At 47.5% G+C, this 18,657-nt stretch overlaps 2 protein-coding genes across 3 annotated transcripts; both read right to left on the reverse strand.

The window, feature by feature from the left end:
• Positions 1-1,054: 1,054 nt before the first annotated feature.
• On the reverse strand, positions 1,055-12,668 carry LOC111848238 (macoilin-1-like). 2 transcript variants are annotated; one of them, XM_023820073.2, is made up of 11 exons: positions 12,321-12,668; positions 11,026-11,167; positions 10,553-10,679; positions 9,437-9,560; positions 8,731-8,909; positions 7,973-8,483; positions 5,537-5,695; positions 5,248-5,430; positions 4,517-4,637; positions 3,785-3,959; positions 1,055-3,165 (listed from the first exon to the last, which is right to left on the reverse strand). In XM_023820073.2, exons 1-11 carry the CDS (start codon positions 12,398-12,400, stop codon positions 2,963-2,965), a joined length of 2,004 nt encoding a protein of 667 aa, XP_023675841.1. In that variant the 5' UTR covers positions 12,401-12,668; the 3' UTR covers positions 1,055-2,962. The 2 variants fall into 2 exon arrangements, with proteins under 2 accessions (XP_023675841.1, XP_023675842.1); XM_023820074.2 differs by lacking the exon at positions 12,321-12,668 and adding an exon at positions 12,042-12,310.
• Positions 12,669-13,265: 597 nt separating this feature from the next.
• Positions 13,266-18,416, reverse strand: LOC111848269 (dnaJ homolog subfamily C member 8-like). The gene is made up of 9 exons (XM_023820126.2): positions 18,268-18,416; positions 17,741-17,842; positions 17,545-17,601; positions 17,360-17,426; positions 16,432-16,526; positions 15,635-15,706; positions 15,082-15,173; positions 14,278-14,353; positions 13,266-14,131 (listed from the first exon to the last, which is right to left on the reverse strand). The coding sequence occupies exons 1-9, from the start codon at positions 18,340-18,342 to the stop codon at positions 14,009-14,011; spliced, it is 759 nt and encodes a 252-aa protein (XP_023675894.1). The 5' UTR covers positions 18,343-18,416; the 3' UTR covers positions 13,266-14,008.
• Between the last annotated feature and the right edge of the window lie 241 nt (positions 18,417-18,657).

The raw sequence follows: 18,657 nt of genomic DNA on the forward strand, positions 1-18,657 counted from the left end.
AACAGAATAGGAACATGGCTGGATTGGTTTGCGTTGGGGGGCCCAAATCTCTAGCTCGCTGCTGCCTAGAACAATTATCATTCTAAGACTTCAAACAGTACCATTAATCTGCCTTTAATTTGGATCCGTGGTTATGCTCCAATCTCAGACCTATGAGACCTTAAGCCCTAAATCCACAGCCTTGATCAGTCCATTCAAACTCCTCTCATTTTCTTGTCAGTAACCCCTCATTTTTCAGTATTCTGATGCTGCTCTGACAATAGGGGTGTAGCTGGAAGTCCTGGCTCTGGTAAGAAAATGTCACATTTTTATAATTATGTGTATCCAAGGCCCCTTGTGAAGTGCTGTCCCACCCCTAGTCAGCCCCCTGCCTGTCTGTCATACAGTAATACTTACTGTACCAACTAATTGCTTAATTTATTTCCAGTAAAAAAAAAAAAAAAAAAGGAAATATTTGAAAGAGTAATTTGTAAGGCGGAGTTTTTCCATGTTGCGGAATTACAGAAGCTGCTGCCCTTGGACCGTCTGTCCTAAAGCAGACTGACAGGCTTTCATCTTTTTATAAATTAATACTCAGCAGGGGGCCAGTTTCCCCATTAGTCAAGGGGTGTTTTTGCTGCTTTTGTGATACTTTCAGTGAACTCCAGGGTATTGCTTAAACCACACCCTTCTTAATTTTAGGAAATGTTATGCTGTGGGCACAGGAGCAGCAGGCGGGAGGCGACTGGAACTGGCGTGCAGACATACAACCCCACACACATCTACATTTATTACACTTTATTATATAAAATGTATTTAAATAAACGGACTGAAATCACCTTCTCGTTTAAACTGATGGCAGGGCTGGGAGCGCAAGAAAGATTGGATTACGTTTATAATCTCCTTTTACAGACGCAGAACACCGAGTGTGTAATTTCTTGGTCATGCACATCCCTAAAGACGTGGGATTATCTGACATCCGTCATGCTCTAGGCAGTATTCTGAACCGTTTAGCAGCCGAGTTAATAAGTAAGCTGAATGCACAGGAGATGTAACAGATGACACGATGCACGGATTTTCCAAACAGCTTGCATCACCTGCAAGGTTTTCCGTTTAATTTTTCGTGAACCCCACAGAGAGAAAGAGGACAAACAATGTGGCACAGGCCATTTCAGAAGAATAAAACGTGGCCGTGCACTGGCAGACGGAAAGAATTTCTTTTTTTTTTCCTTCAGTGTGGCAAAATCCCAGGAACCCAAATCGTCACTACAACGCAGTGTACGTCTCCTATGTAAGCCCCCCAAAAAGAGGAGAAAAATCAGATTTCAAGTATGGCAAAATGTACATCAATCGCAGGATATTTCCGGGCAATATTGTGACACACACACACACACGCACAAAGATCTAATCCAGACGAAACCTACAATCTACTTGGTTATGTCTTAGTGCTGATGTTATTCAACCAGGAAATATGTACCCCGCAGTCGAGTAAGAAGTGTGCCCATGTAAGGATTGATTACTTATTGCCTTTAGAGTACGTTTTGTTGCCCAAAAATTTCCTTCAATATAATTAGTCTTAGCACCTTATGAACCGTATTTTGACATCAGAAGTCTCTGAAAGGACATTCATGAAAATGTAATCGCAAAGGAAAGTGGAATTTTAATTAAAAAAAACGAGGCATTCACTTTAAGGAGGATCTCTAAACTAGCAGACGGCAATTCTTCGTGTGGTGGGGGGGCACCAATACGGTTGGTGCCGCTTCTTATAGTTATTAATACAAGTTGCAGTCTCCATCTCACTTACGTCCCTTTTGAAAAGCATGCCTTACTGGGTGCAGTATCAACGAGGCAAGCGACAGACGGAACAAGAGCCTCTGATCAATAATCTAATGTAAAGTGGACAATCCCTAAATCAAAGGTGGGAGAGACAGTATCAAGGCACTGGATTAACAACAACCAGCAATATGTAATCTTACGTTATGTCTCTTAAAAAAATCTTGGTTCTCTGCTGTGTAATAATGTTCCTGGAAACACTGCTGTTGAATTTGGTCCAGTAAATAAAGAAAAAAAGTGTTTAGTGCAAGACTATTTCTGCTAAATCTAGGCAGTATTTTATTTTTATTTTTTTAACTTTTGCATCTTCTGAACCGACAGAGAAAGGATATTTGTTTTGACATCTGTTCCAAAAACGAGGACAGCTGCGTCTCACCTTCACAGAGCTCCCAGAGCATCTCACAGACGGTCCATGGAAGAGCTGCTCCCCGAAGGGGAGGCAGATCTGCCGCTGCGGGCATTCCCCGTCCTTTGGGAGGACATCTTAAACACAGCTTTCTTTTTTTCTTTTTAAATAAAAAAAGAGCCAGCGGTACCTGGCCAACAAAAGAGGTCAACACTGTCACCACTATACTGACGTAAAAATGAGAGCACTGATGGGACAAACTAAATGTACAACCCGCTCGCGTTTGCAGTGCAACCCCAGGACTTCAGAATACTGTAATGACACAATCTCACCATAAATATACACACAAAACCACCTGCTTCCTTTGTTTTTCCTTTTAAGTTCCTGGCGTTGAATGGACTTTGTACTCCTGTGTGTAACAGACTTTCACTTAGAAATAATAGGGGTGGGGGGGGGGGTGGTAGAGAGCAATGGAATAACCAACATACAGGTGATTTTGTATCGGCCAAAGGGGGGAGGGGGGGGGTTGCAGCTTCTGTGAGGTTTTCTAATTTTTTTTTTTTTTTTTGTTTTTTTTTTTTAAACAGGGGAAAAAAACCCACACAACAAGGAACAAAAACACTGAGCAGTCCTAGGTGTGGAGGAACCCTTTCCTCTCTCTTCCATCTTAACTACAGCACAGTCACACAACACAAAAGTCCTTTAGATCAAAAGTCAAAAAAAAAAAAAAACTTCCACACACGTCCATCTTCAGCATCAGAGGGGTGGGTGGGCCGAGGGGGACAGGGGCTGCAAGGTGAGCATTCACTTCTTGAGGGGCTGGTAGACGGACGCGTTGGGGTCCAGGCCCGAGGGACCGGTGTCCATGAACTTGGAGGAGTAGTGTGGGGCCACGGCACTCATGTTGTTGGCATCTGCCGTGTAGGTGATGCTTGGCATGACGGCCATCACCTCCGCTATCTTCTGTTTCAGTTCCTTGATCTCCTGGTCCTTCTGGAGGATCTGACCTGCAGTGGGAAAGACGGGGAGGCAAGGTTTAGGATCAAGTGCTCCTTCACCTCCTGAAACATGGATCTGTGACTGTCACATGGAAAAAAGAAGGGTTATACTATCCACCCATAAGACACACGGGGCCCATACCTATATACAGAGCATTTTATTCATCTATATATTTTAATATGTAAATGGTGGGAAAATCCCATCCAGTGTTACCAACAGGACCCAAGTGAATCTAAGTTCCCTGCCCCCACTCTGCCTCCATCTAAGTGGGCTCCAGCCACCAGAATCAGTGATACAGACAAACCCAGAAATGCACCACACTTGCTTGACACTAAAGACAGTGCCTGTACTTCAACATATTTACATTTTACTTATCTAGTACACACTTTTATCCATTTGAAAACCTGGGAGTTAAGGGCTTTGCTCAAGGGCTCAGTGACATCACTCTGCTGATTCTGGGATTTGAACCAGCGACCTTCTGATCACAGTCGCGGCCGCCTAACCGGCTGAGCCACACACCTCCCCCACAAAAAGTTTCTTCCTTCCTTAATTTAGGCATCACAGTAACTCTATACAGACATCGTCCTGTAGATAACCCATTGTACTTTGCCCCCCCCCCCCCCCGACCTTGAGCGATCTCCAGCTGCCTCTTGGCGTCCCCCAGTGCAGAGAACAGGTCCAGCTTGATGCGGGTCTCCGCGCTCAGGCTGTTTTCCAGGTGCTGCGTCTTGTCCTGCATCGCCGAGAGCGCGGACATCAGCACCTCTGTGTCCTTCTCGTTCTCCTTGTACTTCCGCAGCTCCTAGAAGACGTGGGGGGGGGGGGGGGGGGGGGGTGGGTGGAAGAGACACGGAATGCCAGTTCAGCAGGGATTTCCCACGATGACTGATGACGGGCTAGTGAACGGGGTGCCCCTGCGTCTCCAGGACGACTAGGGCCATTCAGCGAAGATGTCACTGAAGACCCAGTGAAGATGTCACTGAAGACCCAGTGAAGAGCCTGGCTGAAACACTGCTGTGTGCAGCATACGGATATGGAACCTGGGCCTGGGACGCCCTGATAAATACTGCGCCGTAGAAACAACATCCATCAGAGAAGGAGAACTACACCGATCCCTGTGGGGAGGGTTTCTGTGTCCAGTAGCACAGAGAGGAGATACAATAAAGGTTATATTTAAAGGATACAAACAAATACATAAAGCAAAATAAGAACCATGCAAAACAATGTTCCGCTCCGGTAATTGCAGTACACACAATGGCACACACACTCAGGATAGCAAGGCCGTTAGCCGTTAGCGGCAGCGTACGTTCGCATGCGCCCCCCCCCCCCCCATGGGAGGCGCTGGGGCGCGAGGCTCACCTGCGCTCTCATTTCCAGCTCGCGGATCTGTTCCTCCTTCAGCTTCATGTCCATGCTTAGCTTCTTGCACTCGCTCTCCAGCTCGCGGATGCGACTCCGGAAGGCGTCTGAGCACTCGCCCCTGCCGGGGGGGGGGGGGGGGGGGAGCAGAGCGTAAACTTCAATAATAACCACCACGAGGTTTAGGTGGCTTTGCTACTGCTAAGAGGCGCCAAACAATCCTGACCCAACAGCGCCACCATCAGGCAAACCCCTGTTTTAAGCTCCCTTCACCATTATACAATACATTCTCCCTACAGAACGCCTGGAAGTTATGCAGTCTGCTCTACATTTTACGTTTTATTTATTTTGCATACGCCTTTATCCAAAGCGACATGCAAGCAGGGTGAGCCTGCCCCTGGAGTGACTGGGGATTAACAGGCTTATGAAGGGATTTGAACCGACGACCTTCCGATCACAGACACAAACATTATCACAACATTACATCGTCTCAAAGCGCTTTACAGGATCCCCACCCAAAGCCCCCAGTGAGTAAGCCATAGGCGACAGAGGCAAGGAAAAACTCCCGAGAAGGAAGAAACCTTGGGAGGGACCAGACTCAAAGGGGGGGCCCATCCTCCAGGGGCTGGCAGGGAGAGCCACACTGCTTTACTCTTGAAGCACTCCCTGCTGGGTTAACCCCGCGTGGCCTGCGTGGGAGGGCACAGGTGCATCGTGGGTAGTCTCCGCACCTGGATGCGGCTGCCAGGGCTACGGCTCGGGCGGCGGTGGCCTCCTCCAGCTTCTTCCGCTTCTTCTCCTCGGCCAGCTGCTTCTCGGCGGCCAGCCGGGCCTCCTGCTCGGCCTTCAGCCGCTTCTCCAGCTGGCTGATGGTCTGCTTGTCCTTCTGCTTGGCCTGCACGGCATTGTGGAGCCTGCAGGGGGCGGTAGCGATAAGGTTAGGGACCCGGAAGGCGTGACGCGGCGCTGGCGTGCCGGCCCGTGACCCCGCGACCTCACGCCCCAGCTGGCGGCCCTCACTTGTTCTGCAGCAGCTCGTTGTCCTGCCGCAGCTGGCTGAGCTCCGAGCGCACGCTCCTCTCCGTGCTGCTCAGGGAGCCGATCTGGCTGCGCAGGTCCTGCTCCACCTGCCGGCTCGCCTGCAGATCTGCTTTCAGCCTCTTAATGTCCTGCTCCAGCCTGCGGGGAGATGGAAAGGCATCAAAAAGTTGACCTGCCAACTTAGTATTACCATTATGCATAAACGCAGACTAATAGCTAAAACAAATTTATGCACACGAATATACACTTAAAAAAAATGCTTAAATACACTCCTTCCCCACTAGATGGCAGCATATACTAGGGAGCGAGATCCACAGACATGTTTGGTTGTCAGAGAAGGTTTGACACGGGAATAGAGGTTTTCACATTCTGCCATATTAAGTAATCCCTCCATCCTCCTTATCCAATGAGCTGCAGCAGGCCCATTCCCAGTAAGCAATGCTGTATGGGATGCCAGTCCCCCACAAGGCAGCCACATGCATGTACTCGCGCAGACTGGACAATTTCGAGAGACCCTCCACCTCTTTTCTTATGGTGGACGCAGTACAGAGGCATGGTGAACCAGGCACCTGTCCCAGCAAGTCCAGGACATGAGGTTCATCCTGAACTGGATGCCAGTCCACTGGGGGGGTTTACACTGCCCCTCTCAGAAACACACGTCACACGTCATTTAGAGATGCTCCTACATCTATTCGTAACATAAGCTGCTCTCCGTTATATATCAGGGATGTTGAAAAGCCCACCAATCACACTTCAATTTAATCGTAAGGCCCCGTTTGTTATACAGACGGGGTCCAGATGTGTCCTCACATCTTCACCAGTCAGTCATTCTGTCATCGAGCCCAGTGCCCAGCTGCTGTCCCTCATTCTCAAGGACATCAGCCCGACACAATGAATGACCGCAGCCTCTGTTTCTGAGACGCGCTGCCAAGCGTCAGAGCAGTGCGTTTGTTCCAGGCCCGGAACGCCGGGATTCCCACTACCCCCAGCGCTCGTTGCTGAGGACAGCTCCCAGAACGAGGAGAGAGAGAGGGAGACGCACCATCCCAGTCCCAATTCAGACACGGCGGAGATCCGGGAGACCCCAAAGTCCCAAATGGAACAGGCAGCTGCGATCTGCTCGCCTGGAATTCCAGTTTAAACAGGCAATGTAGTGTGAGGACCCCACAAGTCTGCAGGGCATCTACAAACACCTGCACACTTTTACCTGCAAATCTCGCTACAACTTAAACAAATAGATCGGGTTATGCCGATACCATTCTAAGTGAATGCGTGCGGCGCGCAACATAATGAGCGAATGTTCAAGCACCTCTGGTGAGTCAGTTTTTCTGTAGAACATTTCATGATGACGTGCTGCTAATTGCACCAGTGACTGAAGTTTCATACAGAACATCTGCAGCCTGTTCCTGTCCAAGATCTACCTATGAGAATACCTCAAATACAAAAATATCGGACCCAAAGTACCACAGAACACAATCCTGTCATCTCCTGGATCCATTTTCTGACTCCCTGCATGCCTGCCTCCTCCATGACTCACCAAACAACCTTTTGAAAAGCCGGCCTTCTGCCCTGACTCACAGCGAGGGGCACGTATCTGGCATTACCGCATTTACGTTAATTACCGCGGCACTAACTGTGGCCCAAGCGGCACCGGGGAGGCCAGAGGAAGGTAGCCCACGCCGTGCCCCCTACAGGGTCCAGACACGTGCCGCTCTCATACGGGTGTCACTCATGCCAGCGAAACCAGAAGACTTTACAATCTCGAGAAGCACCATTACAGATGCTCTAAAAATTCCTCATACACCAAACAGATTTAAAAATGTGTTATTGACTGAAATTCAGTTCTCATTAAAAAAAAATTAATAAAAAACCATCACACAAATTTCCTTTCATTAGAAATGGCTGATGGTCTGTTTTGTTTACATTTTCCTAAATCAACCGACTTGGCACATAAACATCATCAGCTTATCAGTCAGTCAGGTTCTGGGGAGTTTGACAACCACAAAAATTATCACTGAAATGCATCTCCATTTAAACTACGGGGCTGACAGTTAAACCACCAGAGATATTTAACGGAACATTACTGGCAAAGCAAACAGAAGCCTTTAGTCCTGTGAGCATTTGGAATTAGCATGCTCGAGTTATGATGCAATTTCGCGTTATACTGTAGACAAAACATGCCGATTAACATCAAGATGGACAAATTAAGTTGATAAATAATAAACCAGGAGAATCAGGGAACAGTGGACAAAGCAGCCAGGTGTCTATGTGTGAGGCACAGAGGAGGGGGGGACGGTGGGAGGGGGGGGGGGACGGCGGGAGGGGGGGGGGAATGGCGGGAGGAGGGGGGGAATGGCAGGAGGAGGGGGGGCGGCGGGAGGAGGGGCGGAATGGCGGGAGGAGGGCGCCCCCTACCGCACAAGTGCCTCAGGCTTGCCCAGCTGGTTGTTGGGTATGCAGTTGTCCATGAGGTCCCTGTGGGATGACGGGCTCTTCCCTGGGAACTTCTGCTTCTTCTCGCTCCTGCTGGAGGTCGCTGAGGTGGGCACACTGCCGTTGGTGGCGCCGTGGCCGCGGGGCGACGAGTTGCCCGGGCCTCCCGCCGTGTTCTTGTAGTTCTTGGAGGCGCTGGCTGTGGCGTCGTCCTTGGCCAGCAGACTCTCCGCGCTGCCTGCCAGCTCGTTGTTCAGTCTCTTGCTACTCAGGTGGTTCTCCATGTACTCGATCTCCTGCAGCTTGGACTCCACCGTCTGCAGGATGTTGTTGTTTATCCCCAGGCTCTGCTTTTTGCCGTCCCTGTCCTTGCTCTCGCGCCCCTTCTCCCTGTACTCCAACTCTGGCAGCGGAGGTGTGACTTTCCTGCCGGGGGCTCCATTCTGGGTCGTGGGGGGATGCTCCGTGTCGGAGGCCCCTTTGGCCGCCGTGACTGTAAGGTGTAGAGTGGGACGATTAGCATGGAGCTTTGGTCCAACCTACAGACCCATAATGTACATATGGTCTAGTGACACCGCGACAAGGTAAAAAAAATCTACTGCCCACAGCTGGTGAAGTTCACAAAACAGCCTGTAGGAGGAGCCATGGGAGACAACCTACACGCAATTCAGTTTGTACCTAAAACGGCTGCTGCGATCGGATGGTTCATTACCCCCCCACCCCCCACCCCAGGTACCGACCTTCCTCTGCATCTCGCTCCTGCCTGTGGAGGAGCTGCTGCTCGGGGGGCAGCGCCTGCTGCAGGAGCTGCATGTAGAACTCGTTCTCCTTCTGCACCTCCTTCTGCTTGCGCAGTCGCATCTTGTAGCTGACGTAGCTCTTGAAGCCGAAGCCCAGCGTCACCACGGGGTAGCCGATGCTGGGGAGGGTGGAGACACTTCAGTGAGCGCGGGTGGGAGGGGCTTAAATTAAAACCTATCGGGCCGTGATAGATTAAGGGCGGGTAGGGAAGCCAGAGGCCATTACGACGTGCTCATCAATCCACATGGATGCTGCCAGCATTACCTGCTGCCCGCTCCCATACACCAAGCCCATTTCCACGGCCCGTTTATTTTAACGTAAACATAACAGCAAAGTGGCCCTCTAACAAAAATATATGAGATATATATATATATTATTATTTTTAACATCCAACACAAACGTTTCAGGCTGGGGGGAAAAAAAAAATACCATCTTCAACAGAATGTGGTCATTTGGCTAGACAACACGCCTGTTCTTACACCAAAGTGACTAAACGTGACCACTGACACAGTGACCTGTTCATGATTTGTTTAAAGAAAAGCCAGGTGTCAGAGTGCCTCGCTCAAGATGGAGAAACTACTATGGTGTGCTGAGCGACGAGCACAGAGCTTCGCACACCAAGGGCTGGCTGGAAGCGGCACTCACCAATGCGCCGCGAACGGTCGGCACAGGTCCACGTGGAAGTTCTTGAGATCTTTGAAGCGGATCGCTGCTTCGATGTACACGAAGAGTATCCAGAGAGAGACCGTGGGAAGGCACACTCCTCTTTCTACGCATCCAAAGCGAGAGGCACACCTTAACAACCGCGCTACACATCTGCTCAGAAAAACATACTAGATTTCCCTTAAAGATTGCAAAACTGCACTTTCTGCCGTCTGAGTTTCCCCTTCGCTGCAGTTATTTCGATTCTTATCAGCAGGACAACACGGTGGCTCAGTGGGGAGTAGACACCCACCCAGACCTGGGTCTGACTGCCCCCCCCAGCTCTATGCACCAAGACAGCCTGTGGTTTATTCCCACATGCTAAACACAAACGGATTTGGTTGGATCTATAAACCGCTCCTAGCTTGTGTGAGTGTGTGCCCTGCTGTAGACTGGCATCCCATTCAGGATGTTTCCTGCTTTACTGTCTGTGCTTCCTGGGTTGGGCTACAGGGCAACACCTGAAAGATGGATGTATCGTCAGGATGTAGCCAAGTGCTACATCACTGTGTCACTTAACGCCGACAGAATATTGCCATCCACTTGAAAAATATGTATGACAGGGGTCTCCAACTCCGGTCCTGGAGAGCTACCGTCCAGTAGGTTTTCTATCCTACCCGGCTTCTGATGAGCCTCACCTGTTCTCAGGTAAATACCAGGAGCAGGTGTGGCTCATCAGAAGCCAAGTGGGACAGAAACCCTACTGGATAGTAGCTCTCCAGGACCGGAGTATAAGATGTGGGGGAAGAGGGTGATTTGGCTACATCCCAAATTAAGCCCCCGTTCTTCCCTCTCATGCCCTGGCTGCATGAATCTGTTTTCCGCCCTACATGCTGCAAGCCTATACATAATTTGCAGACATCCTGTTGTCCACGGTTCTTCTCGTTCTCTTTCAGCATGCACTTACTGCCCTGCACACGTGTTCCTGGAATGTGCCACGTGCAACGACCTGCCTGCACAACGTGTCACATGTCCTATGTCACAGCATCAAGCGTGGGCTGTTCGTCAACACCAAGACACGTGGACACACGTATGAAAACACGCCGTATATGTACTCACCTGTGTGCCACACGTACTGCACCCACACGTATGTGCTGGCGGCGAAGAACAGCCACTGAACGGGGATGAAGAGGAGGCAGATGATGTCCGACGTGAAGGCCACGCACACGAAGAACACAGAAAATGCCTGCGGGACAGGATGCCGTCACATTGGGCTGCATGACACATTAACCCCACAAACGAGAGCCGAGGAACGATGAGTTTTAGTCTGAAACACGGCATGACAGTGAGTATCTTTCCTCAGTATCAGTGCCGATGGCGATTGACGGCTCAGGCGAAATTCCCGCCCTCAGTGTTTCAAAGCCTCCTCCCCACCAGAGTCATCACAGTCGCTCACACACACGTGGTCACCTAGAGCAACCCTCATGAATCTCACACGCTCACCTCCAAAGCATGGGCCTCACAGGACTGCCCGCCCTGCGGCTGCCAGGGCCGCTCTCACTTCACCTTTCAGCCGGCGGAGGGAAACTCACCAGCCCCTGGTACCTGAAGGAGTCGTACACGCTTCTGATGAACAGCCAGAACGGCCACAGGTACTCGAACCTGAACTCCAGCACGAAATCCGCCAGCAGCACCATCGCCCACACCACCAGGAACTTGAGGTACAGGAATGTACTGGGAAGGGGGGAGAGAGATGAAGATGGGGGTTGGTTGGCATCTAAAGGCACCAGGAAGGTTGAGCAGCATGAAACACATCCCTATCATCTCGGCGGTTCCCTATTAACAAATGACTAATACCCAGAGTGAAAGGCCACATCACAACCTGAGAGAGAAGGAAAAAAAAAGACAGATAGATTCATTCAGGACCAAAGAACACAGAATAAGACCACACCACTCCAAAAAGACACAACAAACAAATAAAATAAAAGCTCAGGTGCCAAAGTAGTTAATGACACAGACTCCTATGCAAGACAGTTATACCCTTGAACAAAGGCATGCACCCCCTCAAGTAAAAATTCACAGCTAAACTCAATGGGCAAAACTTAGGTAAAACCCCAAGCAACCAAATAAATACAGCTTGGTTCAGAGACAGTGAATTGTTTCACATCTTTAACATTTTTAATAAGACCCAGTGAACCTCATATCCAGCAATCCTAAGACATAATGATAGATATTACTGGTGGCACTACAAGTCTTTTACACAGAGATCAATTAAGAGACATAATAAATAACCAGCATTAGATCATCCACAGTAAATCAAAGATCCGTATTTTAGCGCAATATTTAAAGGGAAAATACTGCCAGCTGGGCCCAGACAGTATAAACTTGCTAACAGAGATCAGCGTTAAATGCAGCCTCGAGGAATCGAGCTCTTCTTCCTGCACCGTTTCACGTGTGAAAATAACAGCTTGTTTTTAGTGGATTTTTAACCGGTATATGACATTTCCACAGCTTACAGGTCGCGTTTATAACTCTGTCCATGCACGCTTGGGCAGTATTGTTCTGAATATCATAAAATGCAATAAACGCAAATTAAGCAGTAAGAGACCTGAAGGAACGGACACCGTTTGTAGATGAAAGCACCGTTTTAAAAGGGATTCTTAGGAAACAGGGCAGGGCGACGGAGTTAAATAATTGAGATTTTGTTCAGATTGGAAAGCTATAAGAAGCAGCTTCATCAGAGGCTGCGCTTTATCCGAGACCCGGGCCGCGGTTCGGGCCCCTCCTCCGTCCACGCAGCTCGGCCAGCCGGCCGCCGCTCTCCCGGGAACGCCGCGGCGGACAGGCGTAACGCGGACAGATGCACCACCGGCCTTTCTCACCGTACCTGCCGTAAATGCCCTCGGTGATTCGGTTCCGTTTTAACGGCCGCCGGAGTTTGCTGCAGTCCGCATTGCGCCGCTTCATCCTCCCCCTTTTAGCTCGGGCCTTCTAATTTTTCCCAGTGGGCTTTTCCAGCTTTTTCCCCCGAACCTTCTACTGGCGCACAGGGGGGAGGAAACCTACGATACAATTTTCAATAAAAACGAGTCGCTGTTGTTATTATTTCACTGGAAACAAAGAAATAAATAAAAACACTCCACACAAGACCCTCCTCCTTTCTTTTAGCGCAGGCTCCATACGCAGCGACGTATTGCACAAAAAATACTGCGCGACAGTCTGTCCGACCAATCCTCTGTAACGTACGGGGCACCAAACATGATTGATGTGAAACGTGACTAATCATATTACGTAAACCGGTGTCATTCACACAAAAGGGCGGGCAAACGTGGCGTGAGCGTCAGCGACGTCAACCAATTGCTTTCTCAGCAGGCAAGCTGGGCGTCCTTCGCTGGCCTATGGCGTGCGGGGGGAGGAGGAACGTCGCTGCTGGTTGTCTTCTGGTGCTATTTTTGTTCGTGGTTGAAGCAACGCGGAGCTGCGTTGAATGTACGCCGAGTAAAAATAAATACATCGATGAGGTGCTGGTGTGCGATCACGCTGCTAGCTATTATTAGCGATAAAATGACCACAGGATGTCCTACCCGAAGCAGACACCCCAGTTAACAGCACGCAACAGCACACAGAATTTACGAGAAAGGAAAGCCCCGATAGTTTCCTCTCAAAATTACTTTACAGACAATAGAAGCCATGATCTAACCTTCTTCGAGTCGGAGACATTGGCTAAACCGTTTAAGGCAATTACGTTTCGTATATGTCTGGGACAGTCATGAGATGTTGAGAATAAAAGAACCTTCACATTCAGGTTTGTAAAATTCACCAGAAATGCCACTTAAGAAAGGATTTTGTATCTTTATTGTTACAGAATCTGCAGACAAAACTAGGAAGGGAAAAAAGTCAATAACATACTGTTGGTAACCACATCAGGTAGGAAAATGCCACACAGCTACAGTAAAGTCCAGATGGTCTAATGTTCCTGCTACTACCCTGTGCTAAGTGGGACGAGGGAGAGACCAGGTATATACACTGGTTATCGAGGGTTCAAAGACTGTACATCCTTAAGGGAACAAGATAACAGACACAATGGAAAAGGGACTAGGAAAGAGAACAAAATCCAATGAAAGAACTACAAATGAAGGTAGACTGTACATACATTATTTATTAAAAAAAAAAAAAAAGTCATGGGCGATCCCTACCATTGAACCGTGTTTGGCATCTTATGACAGTGTGGTCTGCCACAGTGGCAGGTTTGTGGTTAAACACGGTTAAAAAAGAAAAGAAAAAAAAAAAGGAAAACAGGATACTTACACAAACAGGACTGTTTTACACTTACCATTCTGTGGAGTCAGCTGAACAAAAAGGTAGCGGGATGGTAGAGTATAAATATTTGTAAAATAAAACACTGGAGACAAAGCTACACCAGGTTTATCTGAAGGGATTTACCACAGGTAACAAAAGAATATTTCCCATAGGTTAACCTGATGCTGCAGGATGTCTCTCAGCTTGACATCACCCTGACAACACTAACACTGCCCCCCCCCTCCCTCCCGCCCGCACCAACCCCAGGCCTGGAAGTCACTCCCTCTGCTCCATCTTCACTTTGGGTGGCTTTAGGAAGGTTCGGGTACTCTTCTCCTTCTTGGTCTTGCCTTTGGCCTGGAAGTTTCTCCAGCTGTCCACTCGGCCATCCCGCGATTCCTGGGGGGGGGGGGGGGGCACAAAACCTTAATGCTACCATGTCACAAACAGGGGGGCCACACCGACCAATGCTGCCCACCCCCCCAATTCGTGAGGTCCATTTCTTTCACAGGGAAATGCATAACAAAATCAGCCACAGCCTGTACCTCAAAGTGCTTCTGCCACTCCCTCTCTCTCTTCGCCTTCTCCTGCGTCTCGATCTCCTCCTCCCGCTGTCTCTTCCTAAAGACACAGATCACTGTCAGGTGGGTGCCATGGTCCAGCTTGCAAATGCTGGGTAATTCTAAACTACAACTTCACTGACCTGGAAAGTTACAAAAGTAATTAGGTGGAAGTGTGTTAGTACAGTACACTGCAATCTGTCACTTCAATCTGCAACAGTTAAGTTAGCGACTCATAATCCACCGGGCCACCCGCTCCAGCTGCTCTCCCGACTGAGGTGCTAGGAATTAGGCCAAAGGAAGCCATCTGTTGCATCTGACTCGTTATGCTGGCAGGACAGACGGAGGGGGATTCTACACGGCCGAGTGTTCAGCTGGCTGTCGAAGCTGGAAGCTCATTCATTGTGAATACTTTGGGCAGTTATAACTGAACAGTTATTGTGCTGCCATAAACATTTTAGCATCATTTAATTAAAAAAAGCCATTAAAGAACTGCAAAATCTCCCCTTTCAACTAGTTTCTATGCCTCAAGGGAGTCTCTCTCAATCTCATTTCATTACCACTCATAAACACAACCCTCCCCTTTCCCATTAAATAAGTTCCCCCTCGCTTTGTACCTCCATGACATTGTGCACAGCAACTGCTTACTGGCAATGCAGAGACCCTTTATTGGCCACAAATTGCTCCGCCCACTTCCTGTCTTCGTTGCTCGCACGATCCATTTTTCATTCTCAGCAATTGTGTCAACGCTGCAGACGCACTGATTCAGTCAGCAGGTTCCCGAGTTACCTCTCATGCATCTCCTTAGCGTCTCTTTCCTTCCTCTTGATCTCCAGCTCTGCAAACAACTTCATCGTCTGCTTGTAGACAGCCTGCTTAAACTGGAAGCAGTAGAAGCCGTCAGAGAGCAGACCTCTGCTAATCTCCGCGCCTCTATTTTTAACACGTCTTGTAGGACCCACCAGATGCTTGGCGACAAACCAAATAATATTTGCCAGTCAGCTGGCACATGTCATTCATGAAGCATTTTCTCATGTGAAAAATTAACCAAGGTTTCTCTCAATTATAGCCTTGATATGACGTCTTGACATTAACTGATTTCTTGAACAGGGATGATAAAATTTTTTGAGGGGAGGCACTGAATCATATTTTTTCCTCTGGGGGGGGATCCCTGAACTCTGATGCGGAGTCTTAAGTCACCACTGTTTGGTCAAATTTGGTCTGTACCTATTGGGTGGGCTGCTGATTCACAGGAAACAGATTAAAGACTGGAGCCGGTATGATACAATTCAACCAGTATTACTGAAGGAAAAGGGAGAGTGGGCCATCATTTCCTCCATACCACTTCGGGGTCGTCTTCCTCCAGCACTGTGGACTTTCCCTCTTTCTTCAGTTGCTTTCGCTTCTGACTCATCTAACATCACAAAAGAGGAGAGAACCGAAAGGCATATCAAACGTCAGGAATGGACTCCTTTACATTGTGGGAAATTCCATTTTTGACCAAGAGGCTTGAGTCTAAAATACCGGCGGGGGGAAAACTCTACCCATACAGGGACAAAACAGAAATTCACAGGCATGCTGGGTTTCTTACGCCGTTTTCCCAGCAGGTATAGTGTTATGATGTACAGATATATACTACCAGTCTGAGGTTTTCTACGTTTTCATATTACTCACTTAACATTTACTAAAAATATACTTAATTCTTTGCTAACAAATACATTTACACTATGTTCACAGAGTAACTTTATTAGCAAGAAAATGTCATATCTTTGATTCCTCAAATTAACCTCCTTCATCAGTTATAACAGCAGAGAAAATTTGAGGCATTCTTTCTACAAGGGACATTAAATACTAATTAGTGCATTTAAAGCTGAGGGTTTGACTGTGTCATCACCCCACAACCAGTTAGTAGGATGTCAGACATGCACTGTTACATACTATTTCTATGTTATAAAGGAAACTTGTTAAATTTGACTTTTTATGATTTTTATTTATAGTTTATTTTATTTATAGTTGTTCACTCAACTTTCCAATGCTTAACAAGAATAAAATTTGCAGTTTGTGAAATAAACGGAAAAGTGGTAATCGGTGGTGTGCAAAAACTTTTGACTGGTAGCATATTAACGCCTCAGGTCTCACCATGTGCTCGATGTACTCCTTTCCTGCATGGATCACGTCGACAGCACGCTTCTTCTGCTCAGGATCCAGGAGTAAACGGTATGCCTTATCCACGGCTGAAGAGCAATGGGGAACATCATGTAAATTACCAGTGAAGCAGAATCATATTGGATGCCATAGCAGGGCAGATATTATCAATTACAGTAAAATCCACTTATAACGGACTTCAAGGGACCTGGCAAAACAGTCCGTTATATCCAGAGTTGCTGTATGCTCAGAACACAACTACAGGACACCATTTACTCATGCCACACCCCAGCAGACACACTTGTGGTATAGATTATTATATTGTATATGAAGTAATTCAACTTCACCTGAGCAGATGCGTGACTATTAATAATCCCGACTCCGTATCTGCGCTGGATAGGTGCCTTGTAGGCGGAGCTGCATGTCCGTTATAGCCGAACGAAACTATAGCTAAAAGCGGCCCAAACCAAACTGTTATAAGCAAAATTCCGTTATATGCGAGTCCGCTATATGGGATACCCCCCCATCCAAAATAGTGCAGTATACCATATTACCACAATTCCATCCAAGCTTAGTTGACATAATGAACTAGTTAAAAGTCTCTCTTTGTAATGGAAAACATAACTGCAGTTTTAATTGTTCCATTTCAAGATTATGTAGTACATGATAAAAATCAGTGTAGTTTACCAATGCCGCTGAGGTCTGCATGCACTCTAAGAGCCAAGAGACAAACTATACTTCTAGATAATGTCTATTTGGCTATAGTTTATCTGGGACAAATGTAACTAATTTGTTTCATAAATATTGCAAAATTTATGGCAATATCTGACCCCCCCGTAGTGCAGCCCTAGCACATATTGCTTCGGCATTTAATGAGGGAATAATTAGGCCTACAGAGCTCTATATAGGACAAGCACCATACCTTCAAAAGCTTTCTGAGCCCTGTCTGCATCATCCTGGTTCTTGTCAGGATGAACCAGGAATGACAGCTGGAAGAGAAATTAAGTTTGAAAATATTGATCCAGGTAATATAGCAGAGGGAGTATGACAGAAAACCACAGTTATACTACGTCATAGCAAAAATGAAGCAGGACATTGTTTATATACCTGCCGAAACCGCTTCTTTATCTCTTCATCTGTTGCGTCTGGGTCGATCTGCAACACCTGGGAATATGAGAACAACAATTACACACGCACGCGATAAACGTGATGGGTCAAAATGTTCAAGAAGGTATTTTAGACATACGCAGTCAACTTTGACCATTTTGCTTAAACCATACACCAAAGAAAAACAAACGCCTACCTCGAATGGATTCAGGTTAAAATAAGACGCCCCGGGTCTTAGCAACCTCTCTATCTGCTGTTTTGGGGTGAAAACAGAGTCTCTCTTCTCAATTTGTTTCACCTGTGTAAACATAGAACAAAATCCATCAGTCGGGACAAAGCGTGAAAACGAAAACAAGGTGCTGTTTCTGAACAAGGCAGATCAAAACAACACGCAAAACCGGACACTAATGCGGAGTACCTGGTGATTATCGAAGAAATACATACAAATACATATTTAACCGCGTCCCTTAGCTGCTTGTTACATTTCGAAATCACACGCTAGCTCTTATGCATTACCCAACAAAACGCAGAAGCCTAAACTGATCGCCCGGCCGTACCTCGTCGAGTTTTCAAAGCACGCTCCATTGTATTTTCTTAAGGCCTAATAACATCAGTCCCCGAGTCGTGCTTAACTATACATCGTGAGTGTCCAGTGCCCGACCGATGCCGAATTACTTTATTATCACTCAGATGCATAAATCCACGGATTCCCTGGCCTCTTACCTCTGAATAAAAAGCCTGAAAAAGGTCTTCGCTAGTGTCACTTGGAGCGCCAGCTTCTCCTCCATTCGCCGCCATTTTGGCTCAATTTACGGTCACGTGACCGGGTATTTAATCACGTGAGCTGCCCTATTACATTCGAGGCACGTCGGTGCCTGCATCTAGTTTTCTGGAAGAAACCCGACATTACTGGAAAAAAAATCACTAAAGTAAAACATAGACTTGCTTAAAATCTTTCATATATAGAAAAGCTTTTATAAATGTCTTCTACTTACTGTTTCTTGTATTAATATTTAAACTAAAATACTGTTCTGCTGTGGAAATTGTGATCAACATAATTATCTTACGTTACAACTACCATTTGCTTACCAAAACGAATCATATAGCTACTTT

Source organism: Paramormyrops kingsleyae, chromosome 23 (assembly GCF_048594095.1).
Source record: "Paramormyrops kingsleyae isolate MSU_618 chromosome 23, PKINGS_0.4, whole genome shotgun sequence".
Classification (NCBI taxonomy): domain Eukaryota; kingdom Metazoa; phylum Chordata; class Actinopteri; order Osteoglossiformes; family Mormyridae; genus Paramormyrops; species Paramormyrops kingsleyae.